We start from the raw sequence: 15367 nt of genomic DNA, 5'->3' as shown, positions 1-15367 counted from the left end.
AGAACAGTAGGATACTCCAACAGGAACTAGTCCCCACTGATTGCGTACCGGCCCAGTGTGAAAATCATATGTATAGAGGCCAAAGTTGAACCTCCCATTACTTTTAAGTATAATTTCCCCGTACAGAGGCCAACTGTCCATCAACACAATCACCCATCCACCAGAATCGCTCAGTTCAACATGAGAGCCTTTCTATTCACAGATCAGCTCGTTGATGGGCAACAGAGCCTTCCCTCTGCAAATCGGATAAATCGTGGATCCATATTACTGAATGCCTTTTTGTCAAAGGTGCATGTTGCTCTACGGGACGAGATCAGCCTGCTGCCAGCACTATGCCGCGCACAGCTCCCACCATTTAACAGTGTGGTCGACCTAATTGAGCGAGTGCGGTCTCAGCGGGTGAAAAGATTAGAAATTTCCATCGCGTTGCTCTGTGTCTATCAATTATCACTATTTTTCCAGTAAGGCCCTACCTCTTAGCACGTAACAATCTAGTCCCAATTAAGCTTCCTCGATGGCTAATGACACTATAGATTGATCGAAGACAACGAAGACCGATTCCCCTCCAGGGACGATTTTATCTTGGGCCATGGGCCTGGCCTATTGTCGGCCGCTGCAGTAGCCTGTGCCTCGACACCTATACAGTTAGTTGACCTGGCGGTTGAGGCTGTGCGCTTAGCGTTCCGAACAGGCGTTGTTATAACGAAGGCTGGTGGAGGCATTGATCAGCCAGGTTCCGAGCATAGCTTCCGTCTCATTGCAGAGGGCTCTCTCGAAGACATCAATCGCGAGTTAGAGGATATCCAGGATGAGCTAGTGGGTTGTCCCTGTAGTGAATCTATGGTTGCCTAAGTTTAACTTGCCCGCAGGATATCCCCAAGCATTCTCGAGCTTACGCCTCGCTCGCCGACCAACGGACGTGTGTCATCAGTGGCCATGAATCGCGGCTCGCGTTCCTAGCCTCGCGGCTCCGTGGGCGAGCTTTGCAGAGAACCACGACCCTGATCCCTGGGCTTTGGCACGCACCTCATCTTTACCAAGAACAAGACGTGGTCGAAGTATTGCAGCGGCAAGCAGACATGCTAGAGGGGATTTCGCCCCCTTATCGCCCGATTATTTCCTCCCTGACCCGCAGATCAATCGACGGCGGCAATGGAAGGGCTTGTTTCGAACAGGCTGTCCATGAAATATTACGCGAGACCGCGCGTTGGGATATTATGCAACAAGAGCTCGCCAATACTTTCCAGAGGAGCACGGAATCTTCCATTGAGGTCTTCTCCTTTTGTGGAGAGCAGGCTACCACAAGCCTCTCCAATGCTATCGAAACACCGGGAAAAGAAAAGCCCATAGTTATAAGGCCAATGTCAGAGAGTGTACCATCGCGGCTCAATGAACTCTCGACAAATGACTCAAGCCGCGAGAAAATCGCTATCGTTGGGTTTTCCGGTCGTTTTCCAGGGGCTCCTGACGTTGAAGCACTGTGGAAAGTCTTAGAAAACGGGAGAGATATGCACCGAACGATTCCTAAAGATCGCTTTCCAGTCGAGACGCATTACGACCCCACCGGGAAGACGAACAACACTAGTCACACTCCTTACGGTTGTTTCATCGAGGAGCCTGGTCTGTTCGATCCGCGATTCTTCAACATGTCCCCACGTGAAGCCACACAGACGGATCCAATGCATCGCTTGGCAATTGTCACAGCATATGAGGCCATGGAAATGTCTGGCTTTGTTCTTAATAGTACTCCTTCAACTATGGCGGACCGTGTGGGTACATTCTATGGTCAGACCTCGGATGATTGGCGTGAAGTAAATGCCGCTCAGCACATCGAAACCTACTTTATTCCAGGTGGTGTTCGGGCCTTTGCTCCTGGTCGTATAAACTACCACTTTGGGTTCCGTGGTCCTAGTTATAGTGTAGACACGGCTTGTTCCTCGAGTTTTGCTGCACTGCATATTGCCTGCACTGCACTCAAGGCGGGCGACTGTGACACAGCTGTAACAGGAGGGGTTAACATTCTTACTGCACCAGATATCTACGCCGGTCTCAGTCGAGGGCAGTTTTTGTCCAAAACAGGATCATGCAAGACGTGGGATCAGGGCGCAGATGGATACTGCCGTGCAGATGCAGTTGGAAGTGTTGTTCTCAAACGCCTGGATGATGCTGTGGCGGAGAAGGATCCAATCTTTGGAGTCATTCTTGCATCCTCTACAAACCACTGTGCAGATGCAGTGTCTATTACCAATCCCCACAGTGGAAATCAGGCGGAACTCTATGAGACTATCTTACACACAGCTGGTGTCAGCCCTTTGGAGGTCAGCTATGTGGAGATGCATGGAACTGGTACACAGGTATAGTTTCCTCATCCGTTTTCTGTTACTGTAGTTGCTAAAATCTACGAATAGACCGGTGATCTTGCGGAAACACGGTCCGTGACGAGCGTCTTTGCTCCCAAGGGTGCACGTACGGAGCGTGAGAATCTATATATCGGGGCACTGAAATCCAATATTGGCCACAGTGAAGCCGCTGCTGGTATATCATCACTGATTAAGGTTCTGATGATGATGGAAAAACAAGCGATTCCACCTCATGTCGGTATCAAGACAGCCATGAACCCTCAGCTCCCTGATTTTGACTCCCTCAATGTGAAAATTCCATTCAAGCAGCAGCCATGGCCGGCCGTTGCTGGAAAGCCTCGAATTGCCTTCGTTAACAGCTTCAGCGCTGCTGGAGGTAATACAGCTGTCCTGCTACAGGAGGGGTCGAGAATGCAACCAGTAAAGGACCATGACCCTCGTCCATTCTTGCCTTTCGTCGTATCAGCGAAGTCATTATCAGCATTGCGCAACAACATATCGGCGCTCATCGAATGGATTGACGACAATCCAGATGTGTCTCTCGGGAGCCTATCGTACAGTTTGACAGCTCGGCGAGCGCACTATAGCAACCGTATAGCGATGACCGCGTCTAGCCGTCGTGAGCTGATCCAAGCCTTGAAAGAGCGCCTAGATACGTCCAATATGACCCCAGCTCCAACAAAGCCCCCTAAGGTTGTGTTCGTCTTTACTGGCCAAGGCGTTTTCTATACAGGGATGGCTCAACAACTGTACGAGCTGAATCGTGATTTCCGCGACAAGATTCAGCAGCTAGATCGCCTATCGACTGATCTGAGCTTCCCTTCGATCCTCCCGATTATTGAGGGCAAATGTGCAACTGAGGATGCATCCCCGATGGTTGCCCAATTGACGCTAACTTGCGCCCAGATAGCCCTCGTGCATCTGTGGCAGTCATGGGGAGTCCAACCGGCTGCAGTCATTGGCCACAGCCTGGGTGAATACGCTGCACTGCATGCAGCGGGTGTTTTGAGCACCGTGGATACGATCCATTTAGTTGGGCACCGTGCCCGGTTGCTTGAGCAGCACACAACCCCTGGCACACATGGTATGATTGCTGTAAATGCATCAATTGATGAACTTCGTCATACCTCAGATCTACCCACATTCGACCTAGCCTGTTCCAACTCTCCAAATGAATCGGTTCTCTCCGGAAGCAGAGAGAATATCCAGAAGCTGCAACGAGGGTTGACTAATGCCGGATTCAAGTTCAAGGTTCTGGATATTCCGTATTCGTTCCATTCAGCCCAGCTTGATCCTATCCTGGAGGAATTTGAATCTATAGCATCGTCTACGATCTTCAACCAGCCGAATGTACCAGTTATATCCCCACTACTGGGGGAGACCATCTCTACTGATGGAATATTCAATCCTTCGTATCTAGCCCGCCATGCCCGAGAGACTGTTAACTTCACCGCCGCCGTTCAAAGTGCTGTCGATGAGAAGTTCCTGGATGCTAAGACAGTGCTACTTGAGATCGGCGCTCATCCAATTTGCTCGAAAATGGTACAGACCACAGTTGGTGGCAGCATGGCAGCCATCCCTTCCCTTAAGAGAGGTGAAAATTCCTGGAAGACACTAGTAGTTGCTACGGGAACACTTCTTACTGCTGGTGTTCCCATAGACTGGCACCAATTTCACCACGAGTATAATGCGAGTCATCAATTGCTGCGTCTTCCGCAATATCGCTTCGACAACAAAAACTACTGGATTGACTACGTAAACGACTGGTGTCTGCACAAGGTTGATACACGCAATAGTAAGGCCACGCAGGGTATGGAGCCTGCTTCAGTTACGCCCAAGTTGTCGACGACTTCCGTGCAAAGGATTGCCTTTGAGGAGTTCAATGGCGACAAAGGCCGGGTGGTGACGCAGTCAGACATGTTGGATCCGGCATTGCGCGCAGCTATTCGTGGACACATGGTCAATGGCGCCGGGCTCTGCCCTTCATCCCTCTATGCGGATATGGCACTTACGGTTTGTGAGTATATTATCGCAGAGCTTAAGCAGGACAAGAAGAACATTGGTCTCAATGTTGGACATATGGAGGTTATGAACCCACTGATTGTGAAGGACAACATCACCACTTCTCAGCTCCTTCAGCTCTCTGTCACTGCTGATTGGGCGCAGAAGCAAGCGTCTCTGCAGTATACCAGTGTGGATAGTAACGGAAAAGAGCTTGCAGTCCATGCCAAATGTGTTGTGAACTTTGAAGATAAAGCAAACTGGATTACTGACTGGGAAGAGAACACATTCTGGATAAAAGATCGTATCTCGATGTTGCAAGATAAGCTTGAACGCAATGAAGCAGACAAGGTATCTCGAGGGACCGCATATAAGCTCTTTGCCTCACTTGTTTCGTACTCGCGTCCCTTCCAGGGCATGGAAGAGGTGATCTTTGACGGCAAAAATGTCGAAGGTACCGCTAAGGTTGCATTCCAAACCGAGGACAAGGATGGGAAGTTCATGGTCAGTCCGTTTTGGATTGATAGTTCTGCCCATATTTCTGGATTTCTGCTTAATGGTGGTGGTGCTGCTGGGTCAGATGCTGTCTACATTTCTCATGGCTGGAAATCTATGAGATTTGCTCGGGCGTTGGATCGCGCTACTGTCTACACAACTTACGTGAAGATGCAGCCTGCACCAAATAATGTTATGGTCGGGAATGTTTATATTCTCCATGGAAATGAGGTCGTTGGTGTTGTTGGGGGATTGAAGTTCCAGCGTATTCCACGCAATATTCTTAATCGCCTATTACCGCCAGCAGGTGTAACAAAGCCTGCAGCTTCAGCTCCAGCAACGGTTCCAACAACAGGCACGGCTAGGCATTCTCGAGACACTCAGAGGCCGGGTCCGACTGTCAAGTCTCGTGAACCGCAGCCGGCCCCCTCAGTTCCTAAGCCTATCGAACATGCGAAGAGGATAATTGCCGAGGAATCAGATCTAGCCATCTCAGAGCTACAAGATGACTGTGAATTTGCGAATCTGGGAATTGATTCCCTCCTTTCCCTCCAAATCTCCGGGAGAATTCGCGAGGACTTAGGTCTAGATATTCAGGGTTCAGCATTCTTGGACAACGAGACGGTTGGTGACTTCATGAAGTATCTGCAAGATTTTGTTGCGGCCGAGACAGCATCGACATCATCTACATCCTCGATGGATGACTCTTGGGAGGCCGCTTCCAAGGTTTCCATTGAGTCTGATGAAATCCCTCCCAAGAATGACGTTCCTGGCCCAAAGAAAGATGAAATCCGCAATATACTTCGCGCAACAATTGCGCGAGAGATGGACATTCCATTGGAGGATGTTACCGGCTCCGCTGATCTCTCCTCCCTCGGCCTAGACTCTCTGATGAGTATCGCAATTTTGGGTTCCCTACGGGAGCAGACAGATCTTGTGCTCCCATCTTCACTCTTTGTCGACTATGGAACTGTCGCCTGTATTGAAGAATTCCTTGGCCTCAATACACCTACGAACACCGCCCCTCCCATCACTGTGCAGAGAACCCTAAAATCGAGTCCCCAAGCCAGGGATACTGCGCCAAGCTCGGCCATAGTCTCAACAGCGCGGGCTGTGTCTATCTTGCTCCAGGGCAAGCCGAGTAAAGCAACCAAAACACTCTTCTTGTTCCCTGACGGCTCAGGATCAGCCACATCGTATGCCACAATTCCGCCAGTCGACGCTACCATCGCCGTTTATGGTCTTAATTGCCCCTTCATGACTAACCCTTCGAAGTTCACCATAGGAATAAGTGGAGTTGCTACCCTATACCTAAATGAAGTTCGTCGCCGCCAACCGAGGGGACCGTACTATCTTGGTGGCTGGTCCGCGGGAGGTGTCCTCGCCTATGAAGTTACCCAGCAGCTGATTACTCAAGGCGAAACCGTGGAGCAGCTTGTATTCTTCGATTCTCCATGCCCAGTTAGCCTTCCCGCACTTCCGAAGCGCTTTCATGCTTTCCTCGCAGAATCTGGTCTTCTCGGAAGTAACGGCCAAGCCCCACCGTCCTGGCTACTTCCACATTTTGAGGCCACCATAAAAGCGCTCTCTGAATATAAGGCCATTCCTATCCAGCCTCACACAAAAATCCCCAAGGTTCTCATCATTTGGGCACAACATGGAGTGTGCCGCCACCCCACCGACCCCCGGCCTGTCAAGACTGACGACGAACCGTGGAGCATGACGTGGCTCCTCGATAACCGTACCGACTTCGGGTTTAACGGATGGGACAGGCTCCTCGGTACTAACTCGGTGCAATTCAAGACGGTCGACGGTAACCACTTCACTATGCTGAATTATGGTGAACAGGTAAGCACTATGTGCCTTTCCAATATACCTTAACAAACCGCCAGTTAACTTGATCTAGCTTCATGAGGTTGCCTCCTACATCAAGGACTTCCTCTCCTAGGAATTACCGAAAGTCGAGAGTGTTCGTATCCAGGTTGCGTTTGATGCCTCCGACCAAGGGGGCCCTGTGCGTACCTATCGGGGAGCTATTACTTTATCTGGTTGCCTCCGTTACTTCTCGGCTTTCATCTGCACGATCGTGGCTGGAACGGTCCTACTACTGGTGTTTGATTGATGTCAAAAGGAGAGGGCTGAAGAGATCACATCTATTGATGCTTGTCTCTGCCCTGTATATATCCTTCACAGCGGCTCACTTGCTGTGGTAATTGTAGAGTTCCTAGAGGACTAATATTGCTATCTAGAGTGACTCCGGGAAGTCTTTTTATTCTTCGGTAACTTAGATAGGGCTTTTATTTGGTAGCCATGGCTTAATATGTATTAAATTCTTCCACCTTATTGGTCACCTCTTTCACGGCCCAACGTAGATTCTTTTCTTATCCTAACATTGCTCCCACTACGTTCTATTGGAGTGATGTGGAGACTTGGTGCGTTCTACCAGGTCTATCTCATCCTTCTAATTTCTTTTCCCCCCGCCATTCTCCCAAGCTGATTGGTTGCAATCATGCTTCTCAAATACGCAATATACTACCTGAGGCTACCTCCAGTATGCAACCTACATATTTATGGCCAAGAATAAAAAAAGTTATGTCTGTATTCAATACCATTCAACCTACAGACATTTGTGGGTGGCCTTGGTTACTCGATTTTCCGACCACGTCAGTGGTGGGCGAACAATATAGGGCAGCCGCCATCCATGTTATTAAAACATGGGCTAAGGGACCTGGCAAACGCTCAGAATTACATTGTGGGCCCCCCACAGAAAGCCAGCTGCGGTTGATTTGTAATCTTGATCACCGAAGGCCGAGATGATCGGCCACCCCGACGATCACGGAAGCCACTCACTGGGTGATACCGATCGGATTGGAAGGTGGAATCTTGTCGGCGCACTACTCCACGGATGCCCAAGAGTGTTCTCCCGTAAAGTGGCCTATCATATCCTCTCGTTTCTTTGTCCGAAAGGTGGGCTTGAGCGGATACCGAAAAAGCAAGGTAGGTTTAATAGTGCGACTTGTGCCGTGGAGTCCGACTCTCTCGCGCCTTGAAAGAGAGTGCAGTGAGTGATGTGTATGGAAGCGTAGGCAATGTTGGTCTGGATCATTTTTTAACATAGTGTAGTTGATAATCTAGGAGGAAATAATGTTGGATTGCATATGGACCCCCTATAGATCGTTGTGTGAGACCTTTTTCGCCTAAGGTTGATTTTCCGAAAGTATTGTCCACTTCTGTGAGAAGCTAACAAGAGCTACATTTAAGCCTTTTCTTTCGCTCAATGCTCGTTTTCGAGTGAGGGCTACTGTGTCAATTCTGGTAAAGATGACAGGCGAAACACCATCTGACTCGCGTGCCTTGCACGACGAAGATCGATCAGGCACCGTAATGTCCAAGGAGGGCGCGGACGACTTCAAACTGGGGACACGTGGACTTCTGGTGTTTTTGGCGCTGTCGGTGCTGTCACTGATGGCTGCTCTTGATGGAACATCTGTGTCTGTTGCCCTTCCGGTATGCAACCATTGAGCCCGACTGCGCGGAATAACTGGAAGAAGGGTGCTAAAGGGGAACCAACGTCGCTCAACTGCTGACACCAACAGTAGATCATGTCGGAAGACCTGCATGGAACGGCTATTGAATCCTTCTGGACTGGAACATCATTCCTCTTGACATCTACAGGTGAGTCTGACTGGTGTTATGGAGTATAATCTGACAGATCTGACCGATACACCCGCCAGTGTTTGAGCCAAGCTTTGCCAATTTATCAAATGTGTTTGGCCGACGCCCAGTCATTCTTTTTTCCATTCTACTATTCTTCGTCGGGGCTTTAGTGTCGGGTATCGCCAAAAACTTTACATATATGCTCGTCGGACGGTCAATTCAGGGTGTCGGGGGTGGTGGAATCATCGCGCTCACTGAAGTCATTGTGACCGATGTAGTGCCTTTGAGACAACGAGGCCAGTATCTGGGCATTCTTAGCGCGATGTGGAGTATTGGATCTGTGACTGGTCCTATCCTTGGAGGTGGATTTGCGGAGGATGTCACCTGGGTAGGATCTCCGGTACAACAAACAGGAGAACGCGCTAACAACGTTATAGAGATGGGTTTTCTACATTAACTTTCCCTTTATTGGAGTCGGAGTGGTATTCGTCGCTATGTTCCTGAACCTGAGCCCGATCCCAGGTTCAGTAGTGGAGAAGCTCCGCTCCATAGACTGGCTCGGAGCAGTGATCTTCATCGGAAGCATGACATCTTTCCTCATTCCATTAACTTGGGGCGGGGTGCTGTACGCATGGGATTCATGGCGTACTCTTGTACCCATTATCGTAGGCCCCTGTGGCCTGGTCGCATTCGCATTTTACGAATACTACGTCGCCGAGTACCCTATGATCCCACCAAGTATCTTCAATAACAGGACAGCAACAGTGACTTACATCGGAAGTGTTGTCCAGGGACTAGTTCTGTGGTGTGTCTTGTACTATCTTCCATTATACTTCGAGGCTGTAAAGCAGTACTCTCCAATCATTGCTGGTGTAGCGCTCTTTCCTCAGACCTTCACTGTCGCCCCCAGCGCTATTATTGTGGGATTTGCAATTACTAAAACAAGCAGCTATCGGTGGGCTGTCTGGTCCGGATGGGTGCTTTCAACCCTTGGAATGGGGCTGATGTGCTATATTAAATCGGATAGCAGCATCCCCCAATGGCTTTTCATCAACCTGGTCAGCGGCCTGGGGCTGGGCGTCCTTTTCCCAGCCCTAACATTCGCCGTGCAGGCTGCAACACCCAGTGAGAACCTGTCAATGGCCGTGGCCATGTTTAGTTTCTTCCGTGCACTGGGCCAATGTATTGGCGTTGCTGTTGGGGGTGTGGTTTTTCAGAACCAAATGAAAAAGAACCTCTTGAAATACCCCAGTCTGGCGCCAATGGCTGACACGTATAGTCAGGATGCAGCGGGTCTTGTCAGAGCAATTGCGGGTATGGCAGATGAGAGTGAGAAGAATAATTTGAAAGATGCGTATACAGATAGTCTGCGGGTCGTGTATGCTGTCTGTTGTGCCATATGTGGGATCGCGCTCTTCACAAGTCTATTGACGAAGAGCTATGACCTAGATCAGGTTTTGAACTCGGCGCAAGGACTGCAGACGGAGAGAACGGCGGCGGATGAGGAGGAAAGTAAGGAGAAAGGAAAATAGGCCTCTGCTATAGCTAAGGCCGAGATCCCCCAACTATAGAATAACGATTATTTTATATATGTGTGTGTAATTTAGTCTCTCCTAATGAATCCTACATTTAGGGTTGCATGGTTGCAATGATAGTCGCTAAAGCCCTGAATCTTATCTAGTGGTCTATGTGACAATACTTCTAGACCTGTCTCTTTATATAACCGTTTCACTGCATTGAAGGGTTTTCCCTTGGGCGTGGCAAAGCTCGAATAACATGACTCTGGCCATGCTAGTGAAATATGACATGGAAGCACAACAGCCAATATATTTTAATAACGTTTTTATAGTTAGGTTTAGATTGTAGGTGGGCGAGCTTTCCGATATCATAATATTCTGACGCAAATCTATACAATTTCTTTCTACCTTAAATCCCAAACATCTATTCCCATACAATCTCCAGAATCCAGAGTAAACTCGCCGGGCTCGGGCGACGAACATTAATAAGCTTGAAGCGCGCGTCTGCCTCGGAGAGAATGCCCTTCCATTCTTCTACCGTTCGCTCATTGCTGTTAAACATACCCATCATGCAGAGGTCCAAGCTCCTATAGCTCCATGTCAGTAACAAATCTCTCCGAGTCAAAAGAATGGTGGGTGAACAGACCGGAGAAGTCGGTCATCCCAGGCAGATAGCCTCTCCTGGTCCGGCAGAAGTCCCTCATTAATAATGAGCAGTGCACCAGGCGTCATAGCGGGGACTAAGTTCTTCAGAAACTTGACGCAGTACTTCTTAGGCCAGTTTAGGAGCACAGAGCGGAATATGTAGGCTTGTGCGCCAAGGACGGGCTGTATGTCATTCATGTCATGGGCCATAAACGTAACACGGTCCTTCAAGGCGGCATCGAGCATCTTGCATCCTTCGGCCGCTGTTCCGCTAAGGTCCTGGACGACAAACCTGAGGTCAGGAGCTTCGGCCGCGATGGCAGCGCTGATGTGACCGTGGGATCCCCCAATCTATATGAGCCATACTGATCAGTATTTTGCCAGGATTACAACTGAGCATTCAGATCCAATCTCACATCGACCACCGTTCCTTTCCCGAGCGCCTTCCAGTCATATCCGTGGACGAAATGTTCTATCCTATGACTTTCCCCCTTGGAAAAATTAGCCATAGCGCCACCGAAAACCTTCGACCGCTCAGGCTGCTGGGCAAGGAACTCAAAGATCGTCTGGCCGTTAAATGCCAGCCCGAACCCAGTCTCTTTCTGCTCCTCGCTACCTGGGTACGTCTGGAAAGCGTCCACAGTGCGCACCGCAGCCGGACCCCACTCTTCAAGAGTCATATCCAACCAATCTCGAACTCCTTGGTTGCTGGACAGGGCCTGAGAGGAGGCAGTGTGTGCGACCTTGCCTGGCTCAGGCTCGTAGAAAATATGTGAGGTCATGGCATGACGAACGATACGGATGAGAAGGTGTTGATCTACCCCTGTTGCCTCCGAGAGATCTGAGATTGTTATTCCCTCTGGGGGAACTGATTCGGCAATACGGAAGCGAAGAATTGACTGAAGGCTGATGTTGTCATTGAATTGCTGCAATTTCCGGTTAGTTCCCAAGCTATGCCACCGGGACGATTCCATATATAGGGGGCTATATACTGACATTCCATGCCTGCCAACGAAGGTATTCGGACGGTCCAAGGGCCAGTATCGCAAGGTCTGCGGCAGCCTGAAAGAGGTTGCGCCGTGCAGCTGTCAGCTCCTCGCTTTCATCAGGTATTTGACTGTTTGGTGGAAATTTGGCATCGAAGGAGGGCTCAGGGAGATTTTCCGTCTTGCAATGGTTTGAAATACGCTCTGATTCTTTCGAAATGGTGTTTACTAGATCGTTAAACTGCCCCATCCTGTCCAAAAGCTGTTTAGAATGGATTCGCGATAACGGAAGCGTTTTGCGCGTGGTATAGGCGAAAGGCTTTTATCTTGTAATTTTTAAATGCTCTTTTGTAGGGGAGACTACTAGGGAGCCATGAATATTTTTCGCTAGCCCTGTATACCATGTATGCCTTATCTACCAGTCCCTCCTAGTTGCTCATTTCCCAATCTCATCTATATCGACGGAATAGTTTACATCACGGCCAGCGCATCATAACTGCACCGACCAGCGGTGCAGTGTATAGATCCGATTTCCATCACCGCGGTGGCATGAGCCCATAGGCCCAAGTGAAGGGGTCAACTACTCGTCAAGCACTGCTCAGATATGCCATTCCCGAATGGGCAGGGCACAGACCCCATGGCATTACAAATGAAGACCCACTCTCGGCCCTAAGAATGACTCCATAGCCCGAGAGGAATGTCAAAGGCGGTGCGGTGGGAAATAGCGCCCGGAGATCCACCGTCGGGAACTGATCCTTCGGGTGGGCCCCCCGGCCATTGCGATTCCCGGCGCTAATGTACGCTTCGACCAGTGAGATCGTCTTTTATGTACAGTGTATTATCCCTTGCGAGGCAGTGATCAGCTAGCATTACGCGAGAGATAGGCGAGTCATATCGCCAAGCCCGAGTGTATGGAGTTACGAGATAGCTACGCCTATAGTCCAATTATAATCATCCCTAGAGAGAAGCACTAGTAATTTTGAAGTACCAATATTGGTGCCAACATGAAAGTAGACTATTTTCTATATCGGCAGCCGCCATCGCGAGTGACAGCTCAGATAAGCTAAGAATCCGCGCCGAGGGTCCTCTGAAAGACACCCAGGGTATGCTCCCATACCTTCTTCGGATAGTTCCTCGCGCGATAGTCTGCCATTAAGGTCTTATTGGTTGCATCCGTCCCATCATAGTTCAGGAGGTATGAGCCACCACCGGCCTCCCCTGTAGACGCGGTTGCGACATGTACCTGCTTAGATGTGGCATCACCGGCATACGCGACCGGTGCATACGCCATCGATGTTGCAAGAAAGATATTGCGCTCTCCACTCTCCTGCTCCGATATCGACAGCAGTCTAGTGAGTAGGCCAATTACCGAACCAAGTAGACTGCCAAAACTCGACTTCATGAGCGATGTGCGTACCAGTCCTGGGAAGACGTGGATAAAGCTAATAGAGGTATACTGCGAAGCCAGATACTCTATCGCTAAGGAATTCAGAGTTGCTCCATAGACAGCGGCAGTACCGAAGGACCAATTTGCCTGAAGATCGAAATTGCTTTCATCAATCTCACCCTCCTTTCCGGCGGCAAGAATCGTAAGAACACGCGCGGGAAGCTCGGCGGCTTGTAACTGAGGTATCAGGTTTTGGATGAATCGCATTCTGGCGTAGTATCGGAGCACATGGTTATCGTCTAGTCCCTCCGCCGTGTCTATAGTTTTGTCAGTCCTGGAGAGGGAGACGAAATCATCTTCGGACTCGTACTATTTTTCCGAGTTGCCAGGTGGCCCGGCGTCATGAAGAGAAGGTCCACGGCAGCTTCCTTGCTCTGGATCTCTTGACAAGCCGTGTCAACCTCACGGAGAAGCGACACATCCGACTTGATAAATCTGTACGTGCCGTGGGGATTCAAACCCTGACAGTCGGCCAGGATACGAGAGCCAGCCTCTTGGTTGCGACCGACGATGTAAACTGTAGGTGCATGTACTGTTTTTGCTAGCTCCTTTGCCGTCGCCTCTCCAATCCCACTTGTTCCCCCTACAAATACAGCCACCATTTTGGGCCGTTGCTTCCGAACGGTGGCATTTGCCTGACGGACAAGATTGAGACTCGTCATGATCGCGTGAGGCAGTGCTTGGTAGGGATAACGAGATGGTGTTGACGATGTACGATGTGGAAATGAGGTGGACAGTGTTCAAATCCCCCGGGTAAATAAATAGGTGCGTTGGCTTGGCGTAACAAAAGACCCTAGTGAAGCTTCTCCCTAGCAACTCCACCTGTGGACACACCGATCACTCCCGAGCTAACACTAACGTGGTCCATCGAGGGACGGGCCTCGCTCCTCCGCCCGAACCCAGACGAGCACCTCACATTCCCGACTATGCAGCTTAAACAGACCAATCATATAACAACTCAGAAATTCCCACAGCGTTAGCTCCAGCAGCCCTCTCCATAGGCGCAGCTTACAAATGCAGTTTCTGCACCCCCTGATCCTTGAGGTTTTTCTGTCATGCTGCGCTACACCACCCGAGCCCTTTCCTCGCCTCTCAAGGCCACTGCCACTTGCAACAGCTTACCGTTTCACTCATCGCCTTCCTCATCGCCCTTCTTCTTCTTGGTAACTAGGAAGAGCATTACAACCATGTCTCGAGCAGTGCTGGTTACAGGTGCCACTGGAAATCAGGGTGGTAGTGTCGTTGATGCCCTGTTCAAAGCGAACGCAGGCTTAGAGATTCTTGCTCTTACTCGCAAGAAGAATTCACCCAGAGCCCAGTCGCTTCGAGAGAAATACCCCACGATCAAGCTCGTGGAAGGTGATCTAAGCGATGTGCCGGGGATCTTCAAGAACGCCATGACGGTTGCCTCTCAAGGAATCTGGGGTGTATTCCTTGTGCCCGTAAGTGTTGGCATTGATAGCCCGGCCGAGACCATCGTCTACCTTACATGGCCATCCGCTGACTTCTTGCGAAAAAGGTCATGGTCCCAACAAGATCTAAGCACGATGTCGAGGAGCAACAGTCCAAGGCTGTAATCGATGCAGCTGTCCAGAACAACGTCAAGCACTTCGTCTATACCTCTGTGGACCGAGGCGGTGACGATTCAATCCACAACCCAACTGATGTGCCTCATTTCGCCACAAAGCACAACATTGAGAAGTATCTCCTAGACAAAACCCAAGTATCTGGCATGAACTACGTGATCCTGCGCCCCACCTGCTTCTTCGACAACTTCACTCCTGGCTTCGCGGGTAAGCTCGTAAACACCTGCTGGAAAGTCGCCCTCAAGGATAAGCCCTTGCAGCTAGTCGCAGTCAGTGATATCGGCTTTTTCGGTGCCCAGGCATTCCTGCATCCCGAAGAATACACGGCGCGGTGCATTTCCCTAGCCGGCGATGAAATCACATTCGAGGAAATGGCACGCATATACAAGGCTCGCACCGGCGAAGATATCCCAATGACCTTTGGCTTTCTTGCTCACCTGCTTATGTTCATGGTCAAGGATGTGGGTAATATGTACCGTTGGTTTTACAAAAACGGGTACAAGGCCGACATTCATATGTTGAAGAAGGTGTATCCCGAGCTGAAGGATTTCGGCACCTGGTTAGAAAAGGATACCAAAATGATTAAGAAGCCCTTTTGATTCGTGGAAACCATACAGGTCGGGAGGCGGCGGCGTGCGGTTCCAGGGTGCATTAAGTTAAGCATGCTAATTTC

The 15367-nt window shown here is 49.9% G+C and overlaps 5 protein-coding genes across 5 annotated transcripts; 3 read left to right on the top strand and 2 right to left on the bottom strand.

Annotated features, from left to right (window-relative positions):
* Positions 1 to 180: 180 nt before the first annotated feature.
* Positions 181 to 7040, top strand: BDV27DRAFT_166437 (type I polyketide synthase; the record flags this gene model as incomplete). Its single annotated transcript, XM_032074189.1, has 5 exons — positions 181 to 461; positions 534 to 816; positions 870 to 2354; positions 2409 to 6704; positions 6763 to 7040. The coding sequence occupies 5 exons, from the start codon at positions 181 to 183 to the stop codon at positions 6802 to 6804; spliced, it is 6387 nt and encodes a 2128-aa protein (XP_031925196.1). The 3' UTR covers positions 6805 to 7040.
* Positions 7041 to 7742: 702 nt separating this feature from the next.
* BDV27DRAFT_132056 (major facilitator superfamily domain-containing protein) lies at positions 7743 to 10063 on the top strand. The gene is made up of 4 exons (XM_032067779.1): positions 7743 to 8363; positions 8456 to 8531; positions 8591 to 8901; positions 8951 to 10063. The coding sequence occupies exons 1-4, from the start codon at positions 8178 to 8180 to the stop codon at positions 10043 to 10045; spliced, it is 1668 nt and encodes a 555-aa protein (XP_031925195.1). The 5' UTR covers positions 7743 to 8177; the 3' UTR covers positions 10046 to 10063.
* A 391-nt stretch (positions 10064 to 10454) lies between these two features.
* Positions 10455 to 11911, bottom strand: BDV27DRAFT_160076 (S-adenosyl-L-methionine-dependent methyltransferase; the record flags this gene model as incomplete). The annotated part of the gene is made up of 4 exons (XM_032072973.1): positions 10455 to 10617; positions 10677 to 11026; positions 11092 to 11601; positions 11672 to 11911. The coding sequence occupies 4 exons, from the start codon at positions 11909 to 11911 to the stop codon at positions 10455 to 10457; spliced, it is 1263 nt and encodes a 420-aa protein (XP_031925194.1).
* Positions 11912 to 12707: 796 nt separating this feature from the next.
* BDV27DRAFT_132054 (uncharacterized protein) lies at positions 12708 to 13865 on the bottom strand. Its single transcript, XM_032067778.1, has 2 exons — positions 13419 to 13865; positions 12708 to 13365 (listed from the first exon to the last, which is right to left on the bottom strand). The coding sequence occupies exons 1-2, from the start codon at positions 13768 to 13770 to the stop codon at positions 12725 to 12727; spliced, it is 993 nt and encodes a 330-aa protein (XP_031925193.1). The 5' UTR covers positions 13771 to 13865; the 3' UTR covers positions 12708 to 12724.
* Positions 13866 to 14295: 430 nt separating this feature from the next.
* BDV27DRAFT_160074 (nmrA-like family protein) lies at positions 14296 to 15293 on the top strand (the record flags this gene model as incomplete). Its single annotated transcript, XM_032072972.1, has 2 exons — positions 14296 to 14550; positions 14628 to 15293. 2 exons carry the CDS (start codon positions 14296 to 14298, stop codon positions 15291 to 15293), a joined length of 921 nt encoding a protein of 306 aa, XP_031925192.1.
* Positions 15294 to 15367: the final 74 nt, after the last annotated feature.

The sequence above is a fragment of the Aspergillus caelatus genome (assembly GCF_009193585.1).
Source record: "Aspergillus caelatus strain CBS 763.97 unplaced genomic scaffold BDV27scaffold_152, whole genome shotgun sequence".
NCBI lineage: Eukaryota > Fungi > Ascomycota > Eurotiomycetes > Eurotiales > Aspergillaceae > Aspergillus > Aspergillus caelatus.
Note: the sequence above shows the minus strand (reverse complement) of the source record. Positions and strands in the feature narration are given on the sequence as shown.

What these genes read in the sequence shown, in the direction of transcription:
- BDV27DRAFT_132056 (XM_032067779.1), top strand. Translation starts at nt 8,178, where the DNA reads ATGACAGGCGAAACACCATCTGACTCGCGTGCCTTGCACGACGAAGAT. An exon ending in CTGTGTCTGTTGCCCTTCCG is followed by an intron (nt 8,364 to 8,455) that starts GTATGCAACCAT and finishes CACCAACAGTAG; the next exon opens with ATCATGTCGGAAGACCTGCA. An exon ending in ATTCCTCTTGACATCTACAG is followed by an intron (nt 8,532 to 8,590) that starts GTGAGTCTGACT and finishes TACACCCGCCAG; the next exon opens with TGTTTGAGCCAAGCTTTGCC.
- BDV27DRAFT_132054 (XM_032067778.1), bottom strand. Translation starts at nt 13,770, where the DNA reads ATGACGAGTCTCAATCTTGTCCGTCAGGCAAATGCCACCGTTCGGAAG. An exon ending in CCTGGCAACTCGGAAAAATA is followed by an intron (nt 13,366 to 13,418) that starts GTACGAGTCCGA and finishes ACAAAACTATAG; the next exon opens with ACACGGCGGAGGGACTAGAC.